At 46.6% G+C, this 24,857-nt stretch overlaps 1 protein-coding gene across 3 annotated transcripts in view; it reads left to right on the plus strand.

Annotated features, from left to right (window-relative positions):
- GCA (grancalcin) overlaps positions 1-22,461 on the plus strand; it is a 176,026-nt gene extending 153,565 nt beyond the window's left edge. For all 3 annotated transcript variants that reach the window (XM_029605616.1, XM_029605614.1, XM_029605613.1), the window contains exon 8: positions 15,588-22,461. In XM_029605616.1, coding sequence (XP_029461476.1) covers positions 15,588-15,614 — 27 coding nt within the window. In that variant the 3' untranslated portion in view covers positions 15,615-22,461. The remainder of the gene's footprint in view (positions 1-15,587) is intronic.
- Positions 22,462-24,857: the final 2,396 nt, after the last annotated feature.

Below are 24,857 nucleotides of genomic sequence, written 5' to 3' on the forward strand. Positions count from 1 at the left end.
AAATTTAATTTACCCCACATGGGTCCCTCCAACTTTTTCAAGCCGCGGTACTCCAGTAAGTTTTTTTACCCGTTTTCCGTTGATTACCGTCTAGTTTGGCCCTCGCGGCCTACTGGCCGTCGACCGTACCACGGCTCAATTTTTTCATGGCCATGGCGTTGGGGCTCCGCCGGTGCCCGGACTGTAATCGCACCATATCCATCACAGACCCTCACAAAGTCTGTGTAATGTGTCTCGGATGTGAGCACGATGTCCTAACCTGCACCAAAAGGTCGCAAGGCTAGAATGGAGAAGCTGGAACTTCTCTTCCGTGCTCAAACCCTGACGCCGTCGATTGCATCGATGTCGTCAGAACCGGCACCGTCAACTTTGCGCCAGCATCAGCCTCCGGCCGGTGACCGTCCAGCATCGACGACTTCTCGGCCTTTGACACCCTCTGCTCCCCCTGAGGACCAAGGGGATCGTAGAGATAAACATCGCCACCGGCATCGAAAGTCTCGGACCATCGAGGGAGCGAAATCATCGACTTCACCATCCGAGCCGCCGTCGAAGAAGCCCCGTCCAGAAAAGGCAACGACCTTTTTGCCAACCGGGTCACCGAGGGAACCCTCACCCGACAGGGAATCTGGAGCTGTGACTCCGCCTTTATCGGTGGTCCCTCCGGCTATGCCTCTGCCTCCTTCTGTTCCAGAGCCGGGGTTGCTTTCTCCAGGTCTCCGAGAAGAACTGGACCGGATGGCGATGCATGGACTCCAGGTTCCTCCAGTACCGATTGCGGAACAGACCACTGACCCGATTCCAGCAGCATTGGCACCGCTGCTCTCGAGGGATGAAAGCGCTTATGGCCGCATTTCCACCGATGGACCCAGGGTCACCTATGGCTCCGGTGCCCTCCCCTCTTGCTTTGTCATCGGGAGGAGAAACACCGTTCCGCATCCCTCCATTGGAAGTTCTGCCGATGCCTCAGTCGTCAATGCAGATACGTCTGGTGCCACCGATCCACCCATCGGTGCCAACGCGTCCATCGGCACCACCGAGCCATCCATCGGTGCCTTCGATGCCCTCATTGGTGCCTCCAGTTATTTCTTTGAGTCCTTCGGAGCCTCGACCAGGACCTTCAGGGATCCCACCGCCCCGTCGTCCTAGTCCCTAGAGGAGCAGGTGCTGATCCCTACGACACCTGGACTGATGATTCTTCATCAGACACCGATGATTTACCTTCACCTACTGAAAGCAGAAAGCGTTCTCCTCCAGAGGACCTTTCCTTTATAAATTTTGTGAAGGAGATGTCTGAATTTGTTCCCTTCCAATTGCAGACTGAACAAGATGACAGGCATCAAATGATGGAGCTGTTAAATTCCTGGATGCTCCCAAGGAAATAACCTCCATCCCTATCCACCAGGTTCTTCTGGATCTCCTCAAAAAGAACTGGGAACATCCTGGGTCTGTTGCTCCAATCCACAGGAAAGCTGTCACCACCTATTTCGCTCAGTCAGCTCGAGGCTTTCGCAAACCTCAATTGGATCACCAATCTGTTGTCAGATCTGCCCAGAAAAGAGCAAGGAGATCAAAACCTCACACTTTCTTTCCCCCAGGCAAGGAACAGAAATGTCTAGATGCCATTGGTCGCCGTGTCTTCCAGGGATCAATGCTCATCTCCAGAATTGCCTCTTATCAGTTCTATTTGACTCAATATAATAGGGTCTTATTTAAGCAGATACAAGACTTAACAGACTCCCTGCCTCAGCAATTTCAAGAGCAACTCCAAACCCTAGTAAACAAGGGTTTGAGGCAGGCACGGATGAGATCAGATCATCTTTGACACTGCTACCAGGGTATCTGCAGCTGCTATCTCGGCAAGACGATGGGCCTGGCTCAAGTCTTCTGACCTTCACCCTGAAGTACAAGACAGATTATCCGACCTGCCTTGTGTAGGAGATAATCTGTTTGGCGAGCAGATTCAACGAATGTGGCGGAACTCAAGGACCATCATGACACCCTAAGACAGCTCTCTCTGATGCCTTCTGAGTACTCTTCAAAACAGCCCTTCAGAAAGGACTCTAAGAAGTCATTCTTCTGCCCGAAGAAGTCCTACCCACCACCAACTAGAACCCGTTCTACGAGACAGTTTCAAAAAGCCCAGTCTTGTCAGACACGAAAATAAAACCTACAAGCAGCTCTTCAGCCGGGCCCTGCTTCCGGTTTTTGACTCCTGCGTAGAAAGCAGCAGCCAGCTGCCATTACCCCACATACCAGTGGGAGGTCGATTGTGCCATTTCAAAAACAGGTGGCACTCAATCACCTCAGACCAGTGGGTCCTAGCGATAATTGCTCAAGGTTATCGTCTGAACTTTCTCTCCATTCCACCGGACTCTCCACCTCTACCGACATGGAGAACATCCGAACACTCCATCCTTCTGGAACAGGAGGTCTCCCTCCTTCTCCAGTCCAAGGCAATAGAACCAGTGCCCTATTCCAAACAAGGCCTAGGGTTCTATTCCCGGTACTTTCTAATCCCCAAAAAATCGGGAGGCATTCGTCCAATTCTGGATCTACGTGCCCTCAACAAGTCCCTCCAGCAAGAGAATTTCAAAATGGTAACCTTGGACTCTTTGTCCTCTTTTACAAAGAGGAGACTGGCTCTGCTCTCTAGACCTCCAGGATGCATACACTCATATCGCGATAATTCCATCTCATCGCAAATACCTGAGGTTTCTAGTAGGCCCCAAGCACTATCAGTACCGAGTGCTTCCATTTGGCCTCGCGTCTGCACCACGAGTCTTCATAAAATGCCTCGTCGTAGTTGCAGCCTTCCTCAGGAATCAAGGTGTTCACGTCTACCCCTATCTAGACGATTGGTTAATCAGGGCTCCCACTCAGCAAGCTGCTCTGTCGTCCCTACATCTTACTTTACACACTCTAATTTCACTCGGATTTCTCGTCAACTATGACAAATCCTACTTAGTCCCATCTCAAACCTTATCATTCATTGGTCAGACTTGGACACCTTGCAGGCAAAGTCTTTTCTGCCTCGACAGCGAGCTCTCACTTTTGTGTCTCTTGCATACCAGCTGCAGTCTCAGCACTCCACGACTGCACACCACTTTCTCATCCTCCTGGGACACATGGCGTCCTCAGTTCAGGTCACCCCAATGGCCCGCTTGGCCATGAGTCATGCAGTGGACTTTAAGGTCACAATGGACTCAATCCATTCAGCCCCGGTCGACCATTGTCCACGTAACCAACTCACTCCATCAGTCTCTTGCTTGGTGGAGAAATCAGGTCAATCTCCTCCAGGGCTTGCCCTTCCAGGCTCCAGGCTCTCAAATAACTCTCACCACCGATGCTTCCAACCTCGGCTGGGGAGCCCACGTGGCCGATCTGCAGACACAAGGATCTTGGTCTCCAGAGGAATCCAAACACCAAATAAATTTCCTGGAGCTGCGAGCAATCAGATATGCTCTCAGGGTATTTCAGGATCGCCTCTCCAATCAAGTCATCCTGATCCAGACGAACAACCAGGTGGCCATGTTGTACATCAACAAACAGGGACGGGCTCCTACCTTCTGTGTCAGGAAGCTGCGCAGATATGGGCGGAGGTCCTCTCCCAATCAATGTACCTCAGGGCCACCTACTTGCCAGGAGTGGACAATGTGTTGGCAGACAAGCTGAGTTGCACCTTTCAACCGCACGAATGGTCTCTCAACCCCTCAGTAGTGAACTCGATCTTCCAACAATGTGGTTATCCTCAAATAGACCTCTTTGCGTCACCTTAAAATCGCAAAGTAGACAACTTCTGCTCTCTCACTCACAGCCAACATTGTCAGCCAAGAGACGCGTTATCCCTATCATGGGCAACCGATCTCGTATATGCATTCCCTCCACTTCCACTTCTCTCAAAGACTCTCGTGAAGTTATGTCACGTCAAGGGAACCATGATCCTAATCGCACCCCACTGGCCGTGCCGTGTGGTTTCCAGTACTTCAGGATCTCTCCATTTGCAGGCACATTCCCTTGAGAAAGGACCAGCTTCTAATCACTCAAAACGACGGGTGCCTACGCCACCCCAATCTTCAAGCCTTGTCCCTGACTGCATGGATGTTGAAAGGTTAATTCTTCAGCCACTTAACCTTTCTGATGAACCAGTTTCCCATATCCTAATTGCTTCACGGAAGCCTTCCACAAGGAAATTGTATTCTTACAAATGGACCAGGTTCACATCATGGTGCTCTTCTCAATCCCTTGACCCCTTTATCTGTCCAATCACAAAGTTTCTGGACTATCTCTGGCACTTGTCAGTCAGGTCTAAAAACTTCCTCCATCAGGATGCATGTCAGTGCTGTAGCTGCCTTCCACCCATATCAGTACAACCCCTTGTAACACGTTTCTTGAAAGGCTTGCTTCACCTCAAGCCTCCTCTTCATCCTCTGGCCCCTTCTTGGGACCTCAACCTAGTTTTGGGTCGACTCATGAAACCACCATTCGAGCCTCTTCAATCCTGTGACCTTCACAAGGAAAGTGATTTTCCTTTTGGCAATCACTTCCACTCGAAGAGTTAGTGAATTACAGGCTTTAGTTACCTATCCGCCTTACACTAAACTTCTGCAGGTCCGGGCAGTACTCCGCACTCACCCTAAATTCTTACCTAAGGTAGTTTCAGAGTTTCATCTCAATCAATCCATTATACTACCTACCTTTTTTCCCAGGCCCCATTCCAATCCAGGAGAGCAGGCTCTGCATACCCTTAACTGCAAACGGGCTCTAGCGTTCTACCTAGACCGTACAGCTGACCACAGGAAAAGCACTCAATTGTTTGTCTCTTTCCATCCTATCAAATTGGGGCAGCCTGTGGGTAAACAGACTCTCTCCTCCTGGTTGGCAGACTGCATATCCTTTTGCTTTCAGCAAACAGGCATTCCACTTCAAGACCATGTTAAAGCGCACTCTGTGAGGGCCATGGCGACTTCAGTAGCACACTTATGCTCGGTGCCGCTTCCTGACATTTGCAGGGCTGCCACCTGGAGTTCTCTCCGTATCTTTACTGCCCATTATTGCTTAGACAAAGCCGGAAGACAAGATTCCATCTTTAGCCAGTCTGTCTTGCGCAACCTATTTACAACGTGATGTACCAACACCCTTCCGCCTGCCCGGTGGGGTTCAGGATGCCCTCTGCCAAATTTCATCCCAGGCCTAGTGCCTTACATGCCTGAGTACCTTTGCATATTCGGACATCCTCAGCTCGGTACGCACCCATATGTGAGGACTACCATCCTGCTTGTCCTGTGAGAAAGCAAATGTTGCTTACCTCTAACAGGTGTTCTCACAGGTCAGCATGATGTTAATCCTCACGAAACCCGCCCACCGCCCCACGGTGTTGGATTCATAATGTTTTCTTATTTTATTTTCGGCACTACTTGTAGCTTTTTAACAAGACTGAAGGGGGACCCCTGCTGGTTGCAGGGTTAGTGCAATGCTGAGCATGCCCAGTAGGGGCCAGTCAAAGTTCTGGAAACTTTGACAGAAGTGTCCGTGATTTGGCTCCATCCTGTGATGTCACCCATATGTGAGGACTAACATCCTACTGTCCTGTGAGAACACCTGTTACAGGTAAGCAACATTTGCTTCCCATGTATTTAATAGACCTACAACATAACTATGCTTTTAAATACATATCTATTAGCAATCATTCATTTTCCATATGTAAGTTTTAAAAACTGTACATTCAAGTACAGTTCATGTAAACTTAGTGGGTGGTGGTCAGTAAAACAGATGGAGATATAATACTTTTCTTTCTCCCAGGACAAGCAGGAATAGTAGTCCTCACAGATGGCTGACATCATCAGATGGAGTCCCTTCACGGAACACTTTTGTCAAAGTTTCTAGAACTTTGACTGGCACACTGAGCATGCCCAGCATGCCACTAACCCTGTGGCCACATGGGGGTCCCCCTTCAGTCTCTCTTTTTCCGAGCAGCAGTTGCCTCGCGGGTCTAGGAGCTCTGAGAGATTTCTCTCACACTTTCGTCATGGAAAATTCAGTTTTTCCTTCACTATTCCCTGTCACCGGGGTCCCTATCGCGCACCGAACTCCTCCATCGTCGGTAAGTTAGAACCGCGTATTTGCGTTTGGTTCCCAGTGGTGTACTGTTTGGTGCCTGACGGACACAGACCGCACACCACCCATCTTTTCAATATGGCGACCGGTTTCCGCAAGTTCCCAGAGTGTTCGAGGACTGTCCATAACAGACCCACACAAAGTTTGTGTACTATGTCTCTGGGCCTCCCACGATGTCCAGTGTCCAAGTTGCGCACAAATGACCCCCCAAAGGCCGGCACACCCGACTAGAGAAGATGGCACACTTGTTTGCGCCATCAACCTCAGGTAAGGCTGCGCCGAGTTGAGGGGACCCATCTTCTTCAGACCCCTCTCCATCGACGCCTCGTAAGGACAAAGGAGCGAGTGACTGTCCGTCACAGACATCGACCCATTCCAAAACATCTGCATCATTGTCCTCTGTGCTGGAGAAGGACTGGGTTGAGCACCGAGGGAAACATAGCCATCGGCGCCGAAGGGAATCGCAGTCTGGTGCTGGCACTGACACTGGAGCGGCATCGGCCTCCACCAAGCCACCTCCAAAGAGGGCCCGGGGAGAGGAGCCCCATCCTCCTCTGGAACTGGGACCCCGAGGCTATCCGTACCGATACCGGGCACCGAGCCTCCACATACCCCTGTGGACGCTCCAGTGAAGCCTACCCTGCCTCCTACCCCAGGCGCTGTGCCATCCACAACAGTCTTTTGGGAGGAATTGGATGGTCCAAGAAGCAGTGCTAAATGCTCTGAGGCTTCTAGTTGCCACCAGCGCCAGCTCCCATGCCACCGCCGGAACCGGTGCCTTCGATGCTGGCTCCACTTCTCGAGTGCTCAGACACCCTCATTGGTGCCTTGCCATCGATATCCGCTCCATCAGGTACCTTACTACCAAGCCAACCACCGATCCCTACCCCGATCTCAATACCGATGCCGGCATCTTTGGAGGAAGAGGATGCAGGCCCATCTCAAGAACCACTGATGCCAGAGCCGATGCCAGGTCCTTCAGGTCTCTCAATCGACGCCCATCATTGGCACCAGTGCCGGCGTCCCCGGCTTCGATACCAGTGCCACTTATTTCGGTGCCTCACCGTCCATCGGCGCCATCTTCCTGCCCTCTTAGGTTTGGGTTTCTTCCTCTATCTGGAGGTCGGTGAGTGAAGGGAGAACCTCCCTATGACCCATGGGATGATGCTTCGTCCGAACACTCCTCACAAGCTTCTGAGGAGCTTCTTTCTGAGCCTTCGCCCCCAGAAGAAAGGTGCCATTCCCATCCAGAAGACTTCTCCTTTGCTAGTTTCGTTAAGGAGATATCCAAAACTATTCTATTCCATTCCAATTGGAAACTGAGGAGGACGCCAGGCACAAAATATTGGAAGTCCTACAATTTGTGGATTCTCCAAAGGAAGTAATGGCAATTCCTGTGCAAGAGGTTCTTTTAGACCTCTTACACTGCCTCTGGGAGCACCCAGGAACTGTGCCTCCAGTTAAGACTGATGCCACATACCTGGTACAGCAAGCCCAGGTTTTCAGAAAAGCTAATTGCCCCACCAATCTGTAGTGGTAGAATCGGCTCAAGAGAAAGCCTAAAGGTCCCGCCCTCACTCCTCTGCCCCACCTGGAAAGGAGCAAAAGGCGTTTGATGCCTTAGGCCGCAGGGTGTTCCAAGGGTCAATGCTAACTGCTCGTTTAGCGGCCTATCAGCTTTACATGACCCAATATAATAGAAATCTCTGGAAACAAGTCCATGAATGTTTTGAAACTCTGCCTGAACAATTCCTGGAGGGCTTGACCTCCATCCTGCAGAAAGGATTAGAGGCTGGAAAGCATGAGGTCAAAGCAGCGTATGATGCTTTTGAAACTGAATCTAGAGTCTCAGCAGCTGGAATTAGTGCCAGGCGCTGGGCTTGGCTTAAAGCCTCTGACCTCTGCCCAGAGGTGCAGGACAAACTGACTGATCTCACCTGCACAAGAGACAATTTGTTTGGGGACAAGATCCAAGAAGCAGTGGCGCAGCTCAAGGATCATCACGAAACATGCGCCAACTGTCTACTGTCACCTGAGATACCCCTACTGCAGCCCGAAGGGGCACCAGGATGCAACTTTATAGGCCACGCAGGTATTACCCTCCTGCATCCCGAGCTCGGACAGCCCGGCCTTCTCATAGAGGCCAACCTAGTCAGCACAGAACCCTTAGAACGCAGCCAGCCTCCAAGACTGGACCTGCAGTGGGATTTTGACTCTTATATAGAGAGCAGAAGTCACCCTCCCTTGTACTCCCAACCAGTTTACCGGTGGGAGGCTGCCTGTGCCACTTCGCCAACAAATGGCACTCAGTCACCACCGACCGATGGGAGTTATCTATCGTAACCCACGGTTACCACCTCATTTTCCTTACTGTGGAGCCTGAGCGATCACACAGTACTCCTCGAGGCAGAACTCTCTACCCTACTGTAGTCCAGAGCTGTAGAACCGGTTCCCCGGATGCAGCGGGGAAGAGGGCTGTACACTCGATACTTTCTAATCCTGAAAAAAAAAAACAGCAGCATACGTCCTATCATGGACTTCCAAGCCTTAAACAAATTCCTCCGCAAGGAGCGGTTCAGAATGTTTTCCTTGGGCACCATGCTTCCGCTTCTGCAGCAAGGAGATTGGCTCTGCTCTCTAGATCTTCAGGATGCTTCCGCCAGTATAGCAATCTTTCCTCTTCATAGCAAATACCTGCTATTTGTAGCGGGACACAAACACTTTCAGTACAGAGTACTACCGTTTGGCCTTGCTTCAGCACTCCAAGAATTCACAAAGTGTCTGGCAGTTGTAGCAGCACAGTTGAGATGTGAAAGCGACCATGTCTGCCCATATCTGGACGATTGGCTCCTCAGAAGTCCATCCAGAGAAGGTCACTCCCTCCATCTTACCATACAGTTGTCCCAGTCATTGGGGTTTCTGATAAATTACCCAAAATCCCATCTGACTCAGTCACGCCAGCTTTCATCAGAGCAAACCTAAACACCACCATGGCTAGAGCGTTCCTCCCCAAGGACCGCACAAAGACACTTTCCAACATGGCCAGTGCAATCCAACGTTGTCAGACAGCCTCTGCTCGTGTGCTCCTAACCTTGCTGGGACATATGGCATCCACAGTCCACGTCACCCCAATGGCTCATCTTACCATGAGAATGACGCAATGGACCCTGAAATCCCAGTGGTCCCAAGTCACTCAGCACCTCTCAGAGGTCGTCCAGATAACCAGCCAGCTTTGACAATCCCTGGCTTGGTGGGCACAGGAGTCCAGTTTATGCAAGGGACTACCCTTCCAACCACCAGAACCTCAAATAATGTTGACCACTGATGCCTCCAACCTAGGCTGGGGAGCCCATGTCAGCGGACTTCAAACCCAGGGAGTGTGGAACTCCAGTATGCCCTATTCGCATTCCAGGATTGCCTATCCAACAAGGTAGTCTTGATTCAAACAGACAACCAGGTAGCCAGGTGGTATCTAAACAAACAAGGGGGAATAGGCTCTTACCTGCTCTGCCAGGAGGCAACACAGATCTGGGCCTGGGCTCTGTCGCATTCCATACTACTGCGAGCCACCTACTTGGCTGGCAAGAAGAATCTGATGGTGGACCGTCTCAGCCGGACTTTTCATCCCCCACGAATGGTCCCTGGATCCATCTGTAGCGAACAGAATTTTCCATCAGTGGGGTCAGGCAGACATCAACCTCTTTGTCCTTTCAAAACTGCAAAGTGGACCGATTCTACTCTCTGCAAAGCAGCCGCAAGACACCAACGATGGATGCCTTCGCCCACTCATGGAGCACGGGTCTGCTGTACACATACCCTCCTATTCCTCAGATCAGCAAGACTCTTGTGAAGTTACGTCAGGACTGGAGCTCAATGATCCTCATAGCCCTGTATTGGCCACGACAAGTCTGTTTTCCCATTCTTCGTGACCGCTCTGTCCAACAGCCTCTTCGCCTGGGCACAACACCAACTCTCATAACGCAGCACCAGGGTACATTACACCATCCGAACCTCCAGTCTCTGTCTGACAGCCTGGATGTTGAAAGGTTGATTTTACAATCCTTTGACCTTTCCACTGATGTCTCCCAGGTCCTCATAGCTTCATGAAAGCCTTCTACTCGATAATCTTACGCAAATTAGAAGAGATTCTCCTTGTAGTGCATGCCAAAAGTTCTAGATTCCTTCTGCCCCACGGCAAGGCTCCTGGACTACCTCTGGCACCTCTCTGAGTCTGGCCTCCAGACTTCATCCGGGTACACCTAAGTGCCATATCCGCTTCCCATAAGGGAATAGGGGATGCCCTAATTTCGGCGCAACCCCTTGTAGGGTGCATTGAGAGGCTTACTACAGTTGAAGCCTCCACTACGTCCCCCAATTGTGACCTGGGACCTCAGGGTTGGGTTGGCGCAGCTCATGTGGCCTCAGTTTGAGCCCCTGCATTCCTGCAAGTTACGACATCTCACTTGAAAAGTTATTTTCCTAGTGGCCATAACATCCGCTCGCAGTGTCAGTGAGCTACAGGCACTGGTAACGTACCCGCCTTAAACAAGATTTCTCCATGACCGGGTAGGGTTCTACACTCACCCTAAATTTTTTGCCAAAGGTAGTAACTGATTTCCACTTGAATCAATCCATAATACTGCCCACTTTTTTCCAAGGTCTCACTCACACCCAGGTGAGCGGGCTGTGCACTCCTTGGACTGTAAACGTATGCTTGCCTTTTATTTAGACCGCACTGCAGCCCATAGGCAGTCCACCCAACTTTTTGTCTCCTTTGACAAAAATAGACTCGGAGCTGCAGTGGGCAAGCAGACCCTGTCCACCTGGTTGGCGGACTCTATTGCGTTCTGCTACCAGCAGGCAAGCCTTTCACTACAGGGACGTGTGAAAGCGCATTCAGTCAGGGCCATGGCAACGTCAGTAGCACACTTCCGTTCAGTACCCATTACCGACATCTGCAAGGCTGCAACTTGGAGCTCTCTCCATACCTTCGCAGCTCATTACTGTCTGGACAAAGCTGGCAAGGCAGGACAGCGTTTTTGGCCAGTCTGTCCTGTGTAATTTGTTTCTAGTTTAGAAACCCAACTCTTCCTACTTACAGCCACTGTGAATTTCAGGCTGCCATTCCTTACCAACAGCACCCCTGTTGTGCCTGTTACACATTTTTGGGTGCTGGTTGGTCCATTATGTTCTAAGGTGCCTGTAGCTCACTATTCACCCATCTGTGAGGACTACCATCCTGTTTGTCCTAGGAGAAAGCAGAGTTGCTTACCTGTAACAAGTGTTCTCCCAGGACAGCAGGATGTTAGTCCTCACGAAACCCGCCCGCCATCCCGCGGAGTTGGGTTCACCTACGGTTTATTATTTTATTTTTTGCTCGTACGTTTTGCTTTTAAACAAGACTGAAGGGGGACTCCGTGTGGCCTCAGGGTTAGTGGCATGCTCAGTGTGCCAGTCAAAGTTCTAGAAACTTTGACAAAAATGTTCCATGACAGGGCTCCATCTGATGTCACCCATCTGTGAGAACTAACATCCTGCTATCCTTGGAGAACACCTGTTACAGGTAAGCAACTCTGCTTTGTGGTTTTATGACCTGCTTCTGAAAGTATTTGTGTTCATAAACCAGATTAATGGAAAATGGATTTTAATGTAGCTGTACACACTTCAAAACTAGAGGCTTTTGCACATGTTAATGTGAACTTAGAGAATAATTGAAAATCTTTGAATGCAAATAGTGAGTCTAAATTTCTTACACAGTAGATGAGTTTACATGAGGCTATAAAAATAAATATTTGAAAAATTAATTTGATTTTAGTGAAATAACTAATAGAAATAAGCATGCTGTTTTATTTAGACAAGTTCCATAAACACAAATTTCAGTGGCTGAAACATAAAAGCACTTGAAATTTGCTTCTGTAGATTCTGCCAAGTATATAGCTTGTCTTAGTTTGTTGGAATGTGACGTTCTGGCAAATAGTAGTGCTTGGCTTCCCCCTCCCCCCAATAAGTTAACACCACAGAGAAAAGTAAAAAAACCTTCAAAAAGGTAGCTATTCTATATTGGTGATTCAAATTTATTTATTTATTTAAAGCTTTTCTATACCGACTTTCTTGAAACAAGTCAAATCAAATCGGTTTACATGGAACAGAGGCGTTAACCAAACGAAAACCATAACCAGAAGTAGCAGGAAAGTTACAATGAAACAAGGGAAGTAAACTGGGAGGATGGAAAAGCAGCGGTATAAACTATATAAATAATAGGTACTAGAGAGACCTACATCAGATCCATGAGGTGGCTATGTAATGTCAGTGCTAGTCTTGATTAGGGAAGGCTTTTCCGAACAACCACATCTTAAGATTCCTTTTGAAAGTCTGAAGACAAGTTTCCTGTCTGAGGTCCAGCGGTTTGGTGTTCCAGCTCAAAGGACCAGCTGTAGAGAAGGCCCGTAGTCTGATGGATGATCGGTGAACTGCTTTGTTTGGGGGAGCTTGTATCAATCCCTTATAAGCTACCCTGATGGGTCTTGTTGAAATGTGAAGTTTGAGAGGAAACTGAAGATCGAGGGGGACCTGATGGTGGATGCATTTGTGAATAATGGTGAGGGATTTGTGGAGGATTCTGAAACTAACTGGGAGCCAATGTAAATCCTTGAGGATCGGTGTAATGTGTTTTCTCCGATTGGTTTTTGTCAGAATTCTCGCTGCTGCATTTTGTAGCATCTGCAGGGGTTTTGTGGTAGAAGCTGGGAGACCTAGAAGAATCACATTACATACTAATGTATCAATAGGCTGAAATGTAAATATTGTGCTGTTCAATTTCTCCCCTTCCATCCCAAGTTTATTTTCCTTGTTTTTTGTAACTTTCCCTCTCCCTTTTTCTGATTCACTGTATTTAAAGTTCAAGGTTCTTATTGAAAATATTGTTTTTTACGTTACGTTATGCTTTACACTCCTTGTTATTTGTAAACCGGGTTGATGTGATGCCTATCATGAAACTCGGTATAACAAAAACAATAAATAAATAAATAAATAAATAAATAAATAATCTAGCTTAGAGAACAAAATGGCCTGGAGAACGGTTCTAAAGTCGTGGTGGTATAGAAGGGGCTTGAGTCTTTTTAGCACATGAAGTTTAAAGAAGCAATCCTTGGTAGTCTGGTTTATGAACTTCTTTAAACTCAGATGATTATCGATTATGACTCCCAGGTCTCTTGCTTGTGAGATATAAGTGAGAGTGTTGGCTTGAGACTTCTGGTGGTGTTCGACATCTTCAGGGGTGAGAAGGAGTTCCGTCTTGGCTGCATTCAGCACCAGGTTAAGTCTGGTCAGGAGGAGGTTAATCTTTTGCAGATAGATGTCCCATTGCTTGAGAGCTTTTTCCAGGGATTCCGTTACAGGGATCAGGATTTGCACATTGTCTGCATAAATGTAGTATTTTAGATTTAAGGTCGTGAGCAGTTGGCAGAGGGGAAGGAGATAGATATTGAACAGGGTGGGAGATAGCGAGGATCCTTGGGGAACTCCAAATGAGGAGTTGATGCGTGGAGATTCCTTATTTACTTTGACTACGTAGCCTCTGTTGCTGAGAAATGAGTCAAACCAATTGAGTGCTGATCTTGTTAGCCCTATATCTGCTAGTCGATTTACTAGGATGGAGTGGTTAACTGTATCGAATGCAGCGAAGATATCGAGGAGCACTAATAAGAAGGAATGCCCTTTGTCAAGGCCTATGTTGATATAGTCTGTAAGGGAAATGAGGAGAGTTTCAGTGCTATGAGATATACGGAAACCGTATTGTGAAGCATGGAGAAGTTTATGTTCTTCAAGATACTTTGATAGTTGGTTGTTAACCACTTTTTCCATTACCTTGGCTACGGTTGGCAGGTTGGGAATAGGGCGGAAATTGTTGGGGTCACCTGGGTCCAGGTTTGGTTTCTTGAGTATGGGCTTAATAGAGGCCATTTTGAGAGTGTCTGAGTAAATACCTTGTGAGAGAGAACAGTTAATGTTTGCTAGAAATTTGGATATACAATCCGGCACTAGCAGTAGAAGTTTGGACGGGATGTGATCGAGTGGGTGTGTTGAAGGTTTCATTCTCTTTAAAATGGTTTTAATCTCCATTTCGGAAGTAGGTTCGAAGGATTCCCACGATGCTTCCAATTTTGCAAAGGATGCTGAGGGGCTGGGTGGCGTGACGGAGATGGTTGGCAGTCTGGTTAGAATATTGGAAATTTTATTCTGGAAGAAGAGTACCAGATCATTAGCTTTCGATTGCGCTTGGTCATTAGGGATGGGTGGGGTGGTGGGTTTAGTGAGTTCTGCTACGTAAGAAAAGAGGGCCTTCGGCTCAAACACCAGGTCATGGATTCTGAGGCCATAAAAATCCCTTTTTGTTCGTAGTGTAGCATTTCTGTAGTAATGGAGCGCAGTTTTATATATGGCTAGCGAGCAAGGGTTAGGGGTCTTCCGCCATTTCTTTTCCTTCTGTCTGAGGTCTTGTTTTAATGTGTAGCTCCTTTGTGAACCATGGTTGTTTGTTTTTCTGAGAGTGGTCTATTTTCTTTGTCAAGGGAGGGCAAAGGCTGTTAGCTACAGCCTCCGTAATGTTGAGCCAAGAGAGTAGGGCTGAGTTGGGATTTGATAAATCCAGGTTAGGAAGTTCTTTAGCCATGGAGTTGCTGAGGGCTTCTGACGTGCAGGATTTCCTGTAGTGTATCGTACTGTGGGGAGGAGGCGCTGGGGATCTCCCTGTCATTTTGATGGTAGAGGTAACTATGGAGTGGTCCGACCATGGAACTGAGAAGGGGTGAAAGCTGTGTGAAGCTGGAGTTAATGAATATGAAGTCTAGCGTATGACCCGCTTTATGCATGGGCTCGTTGATGAGTTGCTTGAATCCCATGGCCGTAAGAGTGGTTAAGAATGACTTCTAACATGCAAGTAGCTGTCAAGAACACTTTCAATCCAAGTAGCTTTTCCAAGTTCACAGAGTATGAACCAGTTTTTTTTTTTTTTAATCTAAGAACTATATTAATCCTAGCTCTTCACTTCATGCAAAAAAAGTACTTGAGGATCGGTTCAGTTTGTCCATTGTTTTCTGCTGTCACAATAAGTTCCTTGAACATTCTGCAGTTTGGTTCAAACATGGGGGGGGGTTAGGTGAATCTTGGGTCCGGCACCTACTTTATTGCACCTTGGTCAAATAAGGGTGAAATCCTTTTCCAAAAGGGTTAAAGTTGAAAAGTACTAGAAAATCCATACATAAGCTTGTCTTTCACATTTTTTCTTGTTTAACTAGTGCAGCTATATAGAAAATACAATGACAAAGAGAATGCCTTTACATTTACTGTGTGCAAATATCTCTAATATACTTGTATTTTCTTTAATTATGCAAAATGGTGACGTACTTAACAAATAAGATGACATTCTTCTGCATGCTTGTATCAGATTTATTGTAATACTTTCTATCCTTTAGTTTTTGCAGTGCACAATGGCTATTTAAGTGTCACAAGAGTGAAGAACTGTGAGGATCAAAATCCAGTCTGTAACCTCCGGTGGGAATGAAATGAATTAATTCTGCTGTGAATTAAAACTCTTGTAGATTTTACCATGTTTCTGCCAGTTACAGAGCATCTATTTGTGTAACTGTTTTGATTTTAGTGCACAGTTCAGAGCAATAAAGGAATTTTATTTGCATTTTGTTTTTGAACCCTTATGCCATTTTGTATGCTATATAGTCATAATGTCAAAGTTGCAATTATGTCTTGTGTTCACAAGCTTAATGGCATTTACATTGAACATGGGAGAGTTTATTTGTAATGGTCTTTTATCTCAATCCACCCACACGGCGGTACTTTACCTTGGGTGCATAACTGCAACTGTACATGAGTGAAGTCATATACTCTGCTGCTGTCTGAAAGTCCAGACAGTTTTAAAATTGCAGCTTTTTATGTGGAATAAATTGTATAATGGCAAATCTTATCACTGGATATTATTTTGTAGGTTCTGTGTATTTTCAGCATGATTAACATTTTCTTTTTGAACCCCAAAATATTAAACACTTTTGATAAATTCAAACAAGTGACTGTAGAGACTTTCTCATAAGGTTAATAGAAATTCTTTCTTTCTTTTAAATTAATGCATACCTGAAGACAACAATAGTTGCAATGTTGACTCTACCAGCGTTTTCTCCACTGCTGCTCAGTTTTTGATTATATAATATATTTTTTTAAAACTGTAAACCTGATAATTTTTCCTTTCAAATTTTCTTAAAACTTTCAAGACATCAACAGTTTAATAAAATTTGCATCCCTGCATCTTTTTGGTCTTTTTGACCAAGTTCAACATAAGATCTGAGCCATGAGCTAAGGATAGTACCCTCCCCACCCCCATCTTGGCCTTTTGTTTGAAATCTGCATCCCTGTTGTCCTTCCTGGTGCGCCTAGTTATTTCTCCGCCCCTAAGATCCCCAAGTAAATATCCCTTTAATGGAAATGTCAGTATGAGGGATTATTCCTGCCTTGTATTTGCATGTATGAGTGAGTGTGGTTATATAAATATATATTATACACAATGCAAATACTTAAATCAGTAATCCAAGCAGCTTTTTCTGTAGGTAAAGTAATATGGTTAATGTGCTTAAATATGTAGGAAAAAAACAAGTAAACAAATTAGAAGTGGTACATTTTTCTTGAACTAACTTAATAAATTTGTGACTAACCAATGCCATCTATAGCTGCTCACTGCAAAATGAGTGAAGGATGGTGCTTCCTGCATATACAAATAGAATAATCTGACCTAAAAAATATGAGCAGAAAAATGAGAACATGCTTGTGTGAAAATAATTTTCCAGACCATTTCATTATTGATCTAAGTGATTTTATAAGAGAACTTCAAAAATATCTACATTTAGACTTTGATTTTCTCATTCATTAGCAAGTGTCATTTTATTGAAGTGTTTTGGCCTTTTTCACACCTATCACAATTCCTTACACATTAAAATAAATATCTCTATGGCTGTAACAACACTTGGTTTAAAATGTCAAATAGTGTGTTTGTGCATATAGGCAAAAGCATGCTTAAGTCAAAATCCAGTGTTCTCCGAGGACAAACAGGATGGCAGTACTTGCACATGGGTGACTACATCGGATGGATCCCAGCCCGGAACTTTGATCTCAGATTCTAGAGCAGTGGTTTCCAAATCTGTCCTGGAGGACCACAAGCCAGTCAGGTTTTCAGGATATCTACAGTGAAAATGCATGAGATAAATTTGCATGAACTGACTCCATAACATGCAGATTTTCTCATGCATATTCATTATGGATATCCTGAAAACCCGACTGGCTGGGGAGTCCCCCAGAACAGGTTTGCGAACTTTTGTGTTAGAGCTTTCAAAAGTGCCCTACTGAGCATGTACAGCTGTAGTTATCACCCTACCACCTAGGCAGAGTCTCATTCCCCTCCCCGCCCCCCCCCCCCCCCCCCCCCCATGGAGCCGTGTGGTTACAGGGGCAGTGTGGTCACAGTATACAGCTTTGCCCTCTCATCACAGTTTTTGTTGCAATTTTTGTTTTTCTGGAGCTGCAGCTGTTTTTCTTTTCCTTACAGTAGATTTTTTTTGTTACATTTCATTTTTTTTCTCTTCATTTCAACTTTCTGCCAGCCCCATGGCGGGCCTTAGTTGCTGTGCAGCCTGGAAGAGTCTAATTCTGTTCCTTAAATACTGCATCTGCATTTAGTTTGTCCTCTCCTTGCTCTGTCTATTTTTTTGCCTTTGTCTGGTGCTGACAGGACTGACAGAATGCAGTCTGTGGGTGATCCATTTAGGCCAGTAAGCCTGGGAACTCACCTGAGTTCTGCCCGGGCAGGAGTTACATGTCATTTCACCAATTGATTGACATTGATGGAGGCTCGGACAGTGATGGGATTGAGGACTGCCTTGTTCCTGTGGGGGGGAGAGAGCTGCTCATCCCCCACATTCTAAGGAACTAGTCTCCACAGGCAGGAGCCCTAGATGCAGCCGCCTCCTGCTTGCCAGTGATGGCAGTGCAGTCTCCTTGTTAGAGAGGGTGAACAGGATCCTGGGCAAGCAGCACTGCTGCTGCACCTTCGGTGACATGCCTCGTAACAGTTGCCCATGCAAGTGTACTGATGGTCTGACGCATTGTCAGGACTGCCATTGTGCGCCATAGTCACCCTTGACGCCATTGAAGTGCTGGGTGCCCCCAATCCCATCTAAGTGCATGACTACCCTTGACGCAGTAAGGGCCATCGACTGTGGGCACACTCAAGCACCATGCGCATGTTGTCAATTACCCTAGCTGGGGGTGAGAGCCCTTCCATGCCATAGGCATTGGGTGCTGTCATACGCCATCGAGCACCATGGTTTCTTGATGCGTTGAGGACCAGGGCTACCATTGTCACCCTTGATGCTATCAGAGCCACCTTTGATGCCATAGATGCCTAGATGCCATTGTGTGGGGTTGCCCTTGAGGCTATTGGGCGTGTTTGCCAACGATGGCATTCATGGCTGATCTTGATGTCTAGCGCCATCGCTGCCAAGGGGCACTGGGATCGCCATTGAGCACCTGGTCGCCATAAAGGCTATCTACCACCAGGGCGAGAGGGTTCTGAGAGCCCTCAAGCACCTTGGAAAGCCCTAGGCTGATGGGTGGCGTTGGTGTGGTTGCAATGCCATCGAGTGCCGGGGTTTCCATTGACCTGGGGCATCCAGGGTGCACCATGGTCCAGTGCCCTCGAGGCTATAGAGACTTGGGGCTGCAGATGACCCCCTTTGCAGTGTCCTGAAGGGACATGGGCATCTGGGTGCCATTGATGGTGTAAGACCATCTGGTGCCATGGGTGCTGATGCTTTTGGGTACCCAGAGCCATCCTTCAGCACAAAGGGCACTGGGCTCATGGGGCATCAGAGGTTAGCATCAGGCCTAAGCACTGGCATGAATGCTGTCAAGCCCACAGCATCGATGCTGTCAGGTGCATAGCTAGCCAATGGGAACCATCGAGGAATGTGGCTGTTAGCTGTTCCTTTGTCCACCGATGTGGCATGTCTGTTGCGGGGCACCTGGTAGTGTGTTGGTGCTGCAGGGCCTTCGCCTTTGGCACTGCAGGTGTCATCGGTACCGCTGGACCATCAGCGCCTTTGGGCACTAGTCTCTGTGATCCACAGATATTGTCAGCCTGTGGTGTTTGTGAGCAAGCAATGTCTTTGGGCACTAGGTACACATGGGTGCTGCCAAGATGTTGAGCATGCTTGGGTGCCTGTGGTGTGGTCAAATACCATTGGAGCCTTGGGCGCGGTGTGTGAGCACTAACATGCTATTGACACTGGTGGTGCAGTTGATACTGTAGGCACTGCTGGATGCAGTCAGATGCTGCAGGGCGGCACTGCCGAGCACCATGGTACAGTCTTTTATCATGGGCTTTCCTTCCACTGTTATGCAATGGAAAGGGCAGTGAACTATTCACATCCCCAATTCAAGGATTGCGATCAGCCTCTTGAAGCGCTGTCAGGTACTGTATACCTTGAGGGGGCAATGCCACCCACCACCAAGGATGGCCATAGAACCCCAGAGGCACTAGGGATGCCATTGTCGTGCTGTACATGCTGACTCCATTAACAATAGTGCAACAATGGGATATGGCAGGGGTTGTCTACTTCTGGTCCATTTGCATTCCAGTTGGCAGGTGTGCCTTTCACCATACCCATGGCTGTATGAGTTAGGGGATGAGGGACTCCAACAAAGGTGCTACACGTTTGCTGTGGTGGCTTGTTAGCTATACTCCTCCCCCCCCCCCCCCCCCCCCCCCAAAACCTTTTTAGGGATAACCTAATCTGTGGGCATTGAGGTCCTGATTCATGCAACCATTGTTTTACTTACTACACCAACATAATTCCATAGGGAAAGTATACATAATCATGGCCTTGGGTATTGATACCTAGGCCAGGATGCTGGGCAGTCTGTTCTGCAATCAGACTGACCATGCCCTGGTACCCTTCGGGTTGCCAGGTCAGTAAATAAATCCTGTTTCTACAGGGTTTGCACTTGCAGTATCTCTGCTTTCTGTCTCTTGGAGAATTTCTGCATTTCTTGTCCAGGGGGTTCGCTCTCAGTTTTGGCTGTTCCTGTCATGCTGAGAGGTTTACATGGGGGGGGGGGGGGGTGTTATCGCTCTACTCGAACTTGTTTGGTTGGGGTTGATTAAATACAGCCTAGTGTTTTTTCTTATCCCTGCAGCCCTTGGGTCTACTTCCTTGTGGTGTTTTCTACTTCCGGTCAGAATGGTGGGGAAGGGGAGAAAAGCTAGGGAATTGGTGGTATATCTTAGTGCATATCTACAGGCAATAGTACACCACATTTCCTTGTATTCTTGGCAAGTTCTGGCCAATACTCCCTTTAAGTTTTTATACTTCACTAGGTTGACCAAAGTGCCTCCCTCCTCATCTGTGCTATCCTATGGACAGGATGGATAGGCCTACCCTTGATAGGTTGGAGCATGGGTGAGCGTCAGACCTAGCTTCTCTACTTGAGTGTTTTTGGGCTAGCAATACTGTTTCAGAGATTGCCTTTCATCCCCTGACATTCTTGTTGTCTGTCTTGAGAGGTCAAATCTGTCTGGTACTTTGGCAAGTAAAGTCTGCCACAGACCTGGGCACACTGTTCCTGCTGCTGCTTCCAAGTGTTGCTTGTGATTTTCTCTCCATTTTGCCTATCAGCCAATCATTAGGTGTGCTTCTGCAAATGCATTCTGTCCTGCAGATGCTAGTGACTCAGTTTCTTTTTGGAGGGCTCTCTGTCCCCTGTTGGTTTTTTGATTGTCTTGTAACACTGAAGGAAACTATGTGGTCTTTGTCCAAGCGTTCTTTTCATGGTTGATTCTCTAGGCTTTTTCCTGTATTCAGGAGGATCTAGACCTTTCCATGTCAGGTTTCGCTGATCCAAATACCTGACTGTAATAGTCCTTGAGGCAACGTATGCTTCTCACTGGACTTCACATCATGCTCCAGCCTTAGGTGTCTTTGCCACGCCTTGGGGTATTTGTGTCCCATTCTGTTCTATGACTTTTTCTTTTGTAAAACCCAATCCTTCTTGCCTGGATCTGTTTTTGGGTAGGCTACCTCACAGGCATAAGAGAAAAATGGTGCTTTCAGTACTGTGGGGTTCTCCACTTTGTCCTGCACAGGCAGCCTATAGCTTGGGAATCATCCATGTGTGAGGACTACCATCCTTTTTCTAGAGAAAGTAGTTGCTTACCTGTAGCAAGTATTCTCCAAAGACAGCAGGCTGTCAGTCCTCATGAAACCCACCCGCCTCCCCTGGGAGTTGGTTTCTCCATCTATTAACTATATCATAGATTGAGGGACTCTGCCTAGGGAGCAGGCTGATAACTACAGCTGCAAACTCTCTAGAATATTTGAGATCAAAGTTCCAGGCTGGGCTCCATCCAATGTCACCCATGCGTGAGGACTGACATCCTGCTGTCCTCTGAGAACACATATTACAGGTAAGCAACTCTTCTTTCTGCATTCTCAAAAGCTAGTCTCTTGTTCAGTAAAAGGTATCATGTTTAAGTTATTTGACCATTTTTTCCTATCTTCTTTTCTGTGGAGAAATCATGACATGCCTAGCAACTACAGTAAATGTGTTGGTTTTTCATGGCAGTTTAAAAAAAAAAATTGGAAAGTAGTATAGCTAGGATATGAGAAGGTGTTTTTGCTCTCCTCTCTCCGCCCCCTGATGTTGAAAGGTTGGTATGTGTTTACTACACACTCTTTAAACTTCCGTGAAATTAATAAAGCTCTTCAGTCCCAACTCTTAGCTATAATTACGCTACATTAGGTAAATCACTCCTGCCTCCCAGTTTGATATGAGTGGCAATGGCTGCAAGTGAGAGTATCCTTTGTAAACTTTGTGATGCTCACTGTTGTTTATTAAAAACAGTACAAATTTATGGAATTGTTGAAAAGCTTTTCTGTGCCTAAGGCATTTTTAATATTGCTGGACTAGTTCTTTAAGTATGTATTGAACTTTATTCCATTAGTTTGTTTTATGTAAGAGTTTTGATACTGTACTGTAGAAATAACCGTATACTTGTGCTTTGCCTTGAGCAGTCTCATTCTATATCTATAGAGGGAATCATCTGTTGAAACTAGTGTATTATGTTACAGTACCACAAGTGTACTGAACATAGCAAATCCAGTAAAAATGACCTTGCTGAATATTTTTTATACTGAAATGTATACAACTTGTTAGACCCATAATAACTGTGTATAGTTCATGGTAATTAAAATGTTGCCGATTCAGACTCTTTATTAAATTTTTGTGCTTGTATCTTTTGTATTCCTTGACTGGATTATTGTAGTATACAGTAGTTCCTATTCCAATATTTGTCCTATGAATAGTGTTTTATTCAGTAATATTGTACATTGCTTTTAATGCATATTTGTCTTTAGTTGTACAGCAAATTCAGTCACATTGGAGAATATTTTGTAAACTGACTAACTTGCTATAAAGATTTATATCATAAAATTTGTTAGATACAATAGAATGTTTTAGCTTCATAAAAAGATTTTGGTAATGCATTGAACACCTCTGATATAAAATTGCACACAACTTAAAATTTTACATCTGTTAATACAGAATTGTAAAGTCATTTAAAATACCTTTCTGCTTATATGCTTCATTATACCTACAACATTGTCTCTTAATCTGTCAAAAAATGTATATAGCTTACCAAAATCAGACAAATCAATTGACTCTATTGCTCCCAAAAGGAAAGGAAACTTAGGTGTAAATAAAAGTTCAAGGCCTCTCTCTACTGTTGCTGCAGTGCAGTTTGATAACATACATGCAAGACCTGGAAAGAATATTAAAGCTTGTAAGCAAGTATTTTATACAGAAACAAGTAAACAACCTTTTACAAAAAAAAAAATCACTATACTGCTATAAGAGAACACCTACTATAGTATAGATGTTGGCAGAGGAGGACCAGTTTGAGCACTCATCTATCCTGTTGCACCAGCCCATAGTATTCTAGCTCTGATGCCTTATTTTGTCTCTGGCCTCTTCCAAGTCCCACTTCAAAGACCCATGTCTTTGAAATTGCTTTGAATTATCTGGCTGCACATACTAGATATCTAAAAACTAAGATTGGAGTGTTGGAATATATGGTACCGAATGAAGATGCAGAATGACTGGCATCACAGAGCACTGGAGAAAGAAGAATAACCAATAGGACACTGTGATACCAGAGTATAAATTTATATCAAAATAAACCAGGTCAAATTGCTGGAGGGATTGGTGATATGTTAGGATATTAGAGTCTCAATAGGATAAAAATCCTACGAGGGGGGGGGGGGGAATAAAAAAAAAAAAGCACTGATAAAATTGATATCTGGTGAAGAGTATAGTTCAACTGGCCAGAATGAAGAGACAGTGAAATGCTAACAAAAATTAGAGATGTTAACAAACTAGGCAATACAGTGGAAGACTTTAGCTACCCAAGTATAGCTTGGGTAAATGTCTCATTAGGACATGCTAGAGAGGTAATAGTTCTAGATGCCATAAATGACTGGATTATGGAGCAGTTGGTCCTGGAATCAACACAGGGCGAGCATACTCTAGATTTCCGAGTGTGTAGCAGATGGACTCAGGACCAATGGGTATAGTGTACTCCTGATAGCAGTGGAGACGGATCAGATTTCAATCTGACGTCAGCCCTAGTACATATACCCCTGCAGGAAGTGCAGCTCTTCAGTATTTTCCGTCTCCATAGCAGTTAGGGACTCTATGCACACTCGCACAGCGTTAGAGTAATTTAACAAAGAAAACCAAAATAAGAAATCTTACCCATACAGAAGAGACCAGCTCTCCTGCGGTGACACCCATTGAGTCCCTCCCCCAGTTGAGATTTCCCAAGGTGATTTCCACAATCCCTCTGAGGTAAGCCTCTGTCCGGCGGCCGACCCTCGGCGAGGACCTAGCCCCCGACATCGGGTGAGGCTGAGAGGCAGCAGGTGCAACCTCGAGCGCGGCGGTGAAGATATTTTCCCTCTCTCCCCGCAGCTGGAGGCCGCCCGGAACAAGACCGGGAAGCGCCGAGACAAGGTAAGGTAGAAATCTATTTAAAAGTCTCCAGTCTCCGAAGCTCGAGGAGCCGCACAGGTCACCAGCCGGGACCAGTGCCACCGGGTTGATCTGCCCTAGCAGGGCTAGATCCCGGTCAGATCAAAGGGTCCTCCCACATGGAGACCCTCCGAGGTGGTCGCCATATTGTCTACGTGGTCGCCGTCCTGTTCACTGTTCCTATCCGTGCGCACAGAGGCGAGCCGGTTGCACAAATACCTTGTGCGCACAACGTCGCGCGCCCAAGTACCGGGCGCACAAGCGACGCGCTTACTCTGCCGGGCGCATAACTTCGACCTGTGCACACAGCGCACACCAAACCTACGTGCACAACTTTGCACACCGGAGCACACAATTATTTTACGCGCACAAGCCATGGCTTCACCGGAAAATAAACTTAAAGCTCAGGGCCTTTGCCCAGCATGCCACATTAGAGCTGCACAGCATGAGGAGGCCACGGCCCTGTATATACAGTGCAAAGAGGCCCTAGGGGATCCAACTCATGGCCCTCCCCAGCCGGTACCGGGCTCCAGCCTCTCGAGCAGTACGCCGGACCTAGCATTGCACAGAGGGACCCTCCCTCAAACAGGGCTCCCCAGGGA

The sequence above is a fragment of the Rhinatrema bivittatum genome, chromosome 6 (genome assembly GCF_901001135.1).
Source record: "Rhinatrema bivittatum chromosome 6, aRhiBiv1.1, whole genome shotgun sequence".
Lineage (NCBI taxonomy): Eukaryota > Metazoa > Chordata > Amphibia > Gymnophiona > Rhinatrematidae > Rhinatrema > Rhinatrema bivittatum.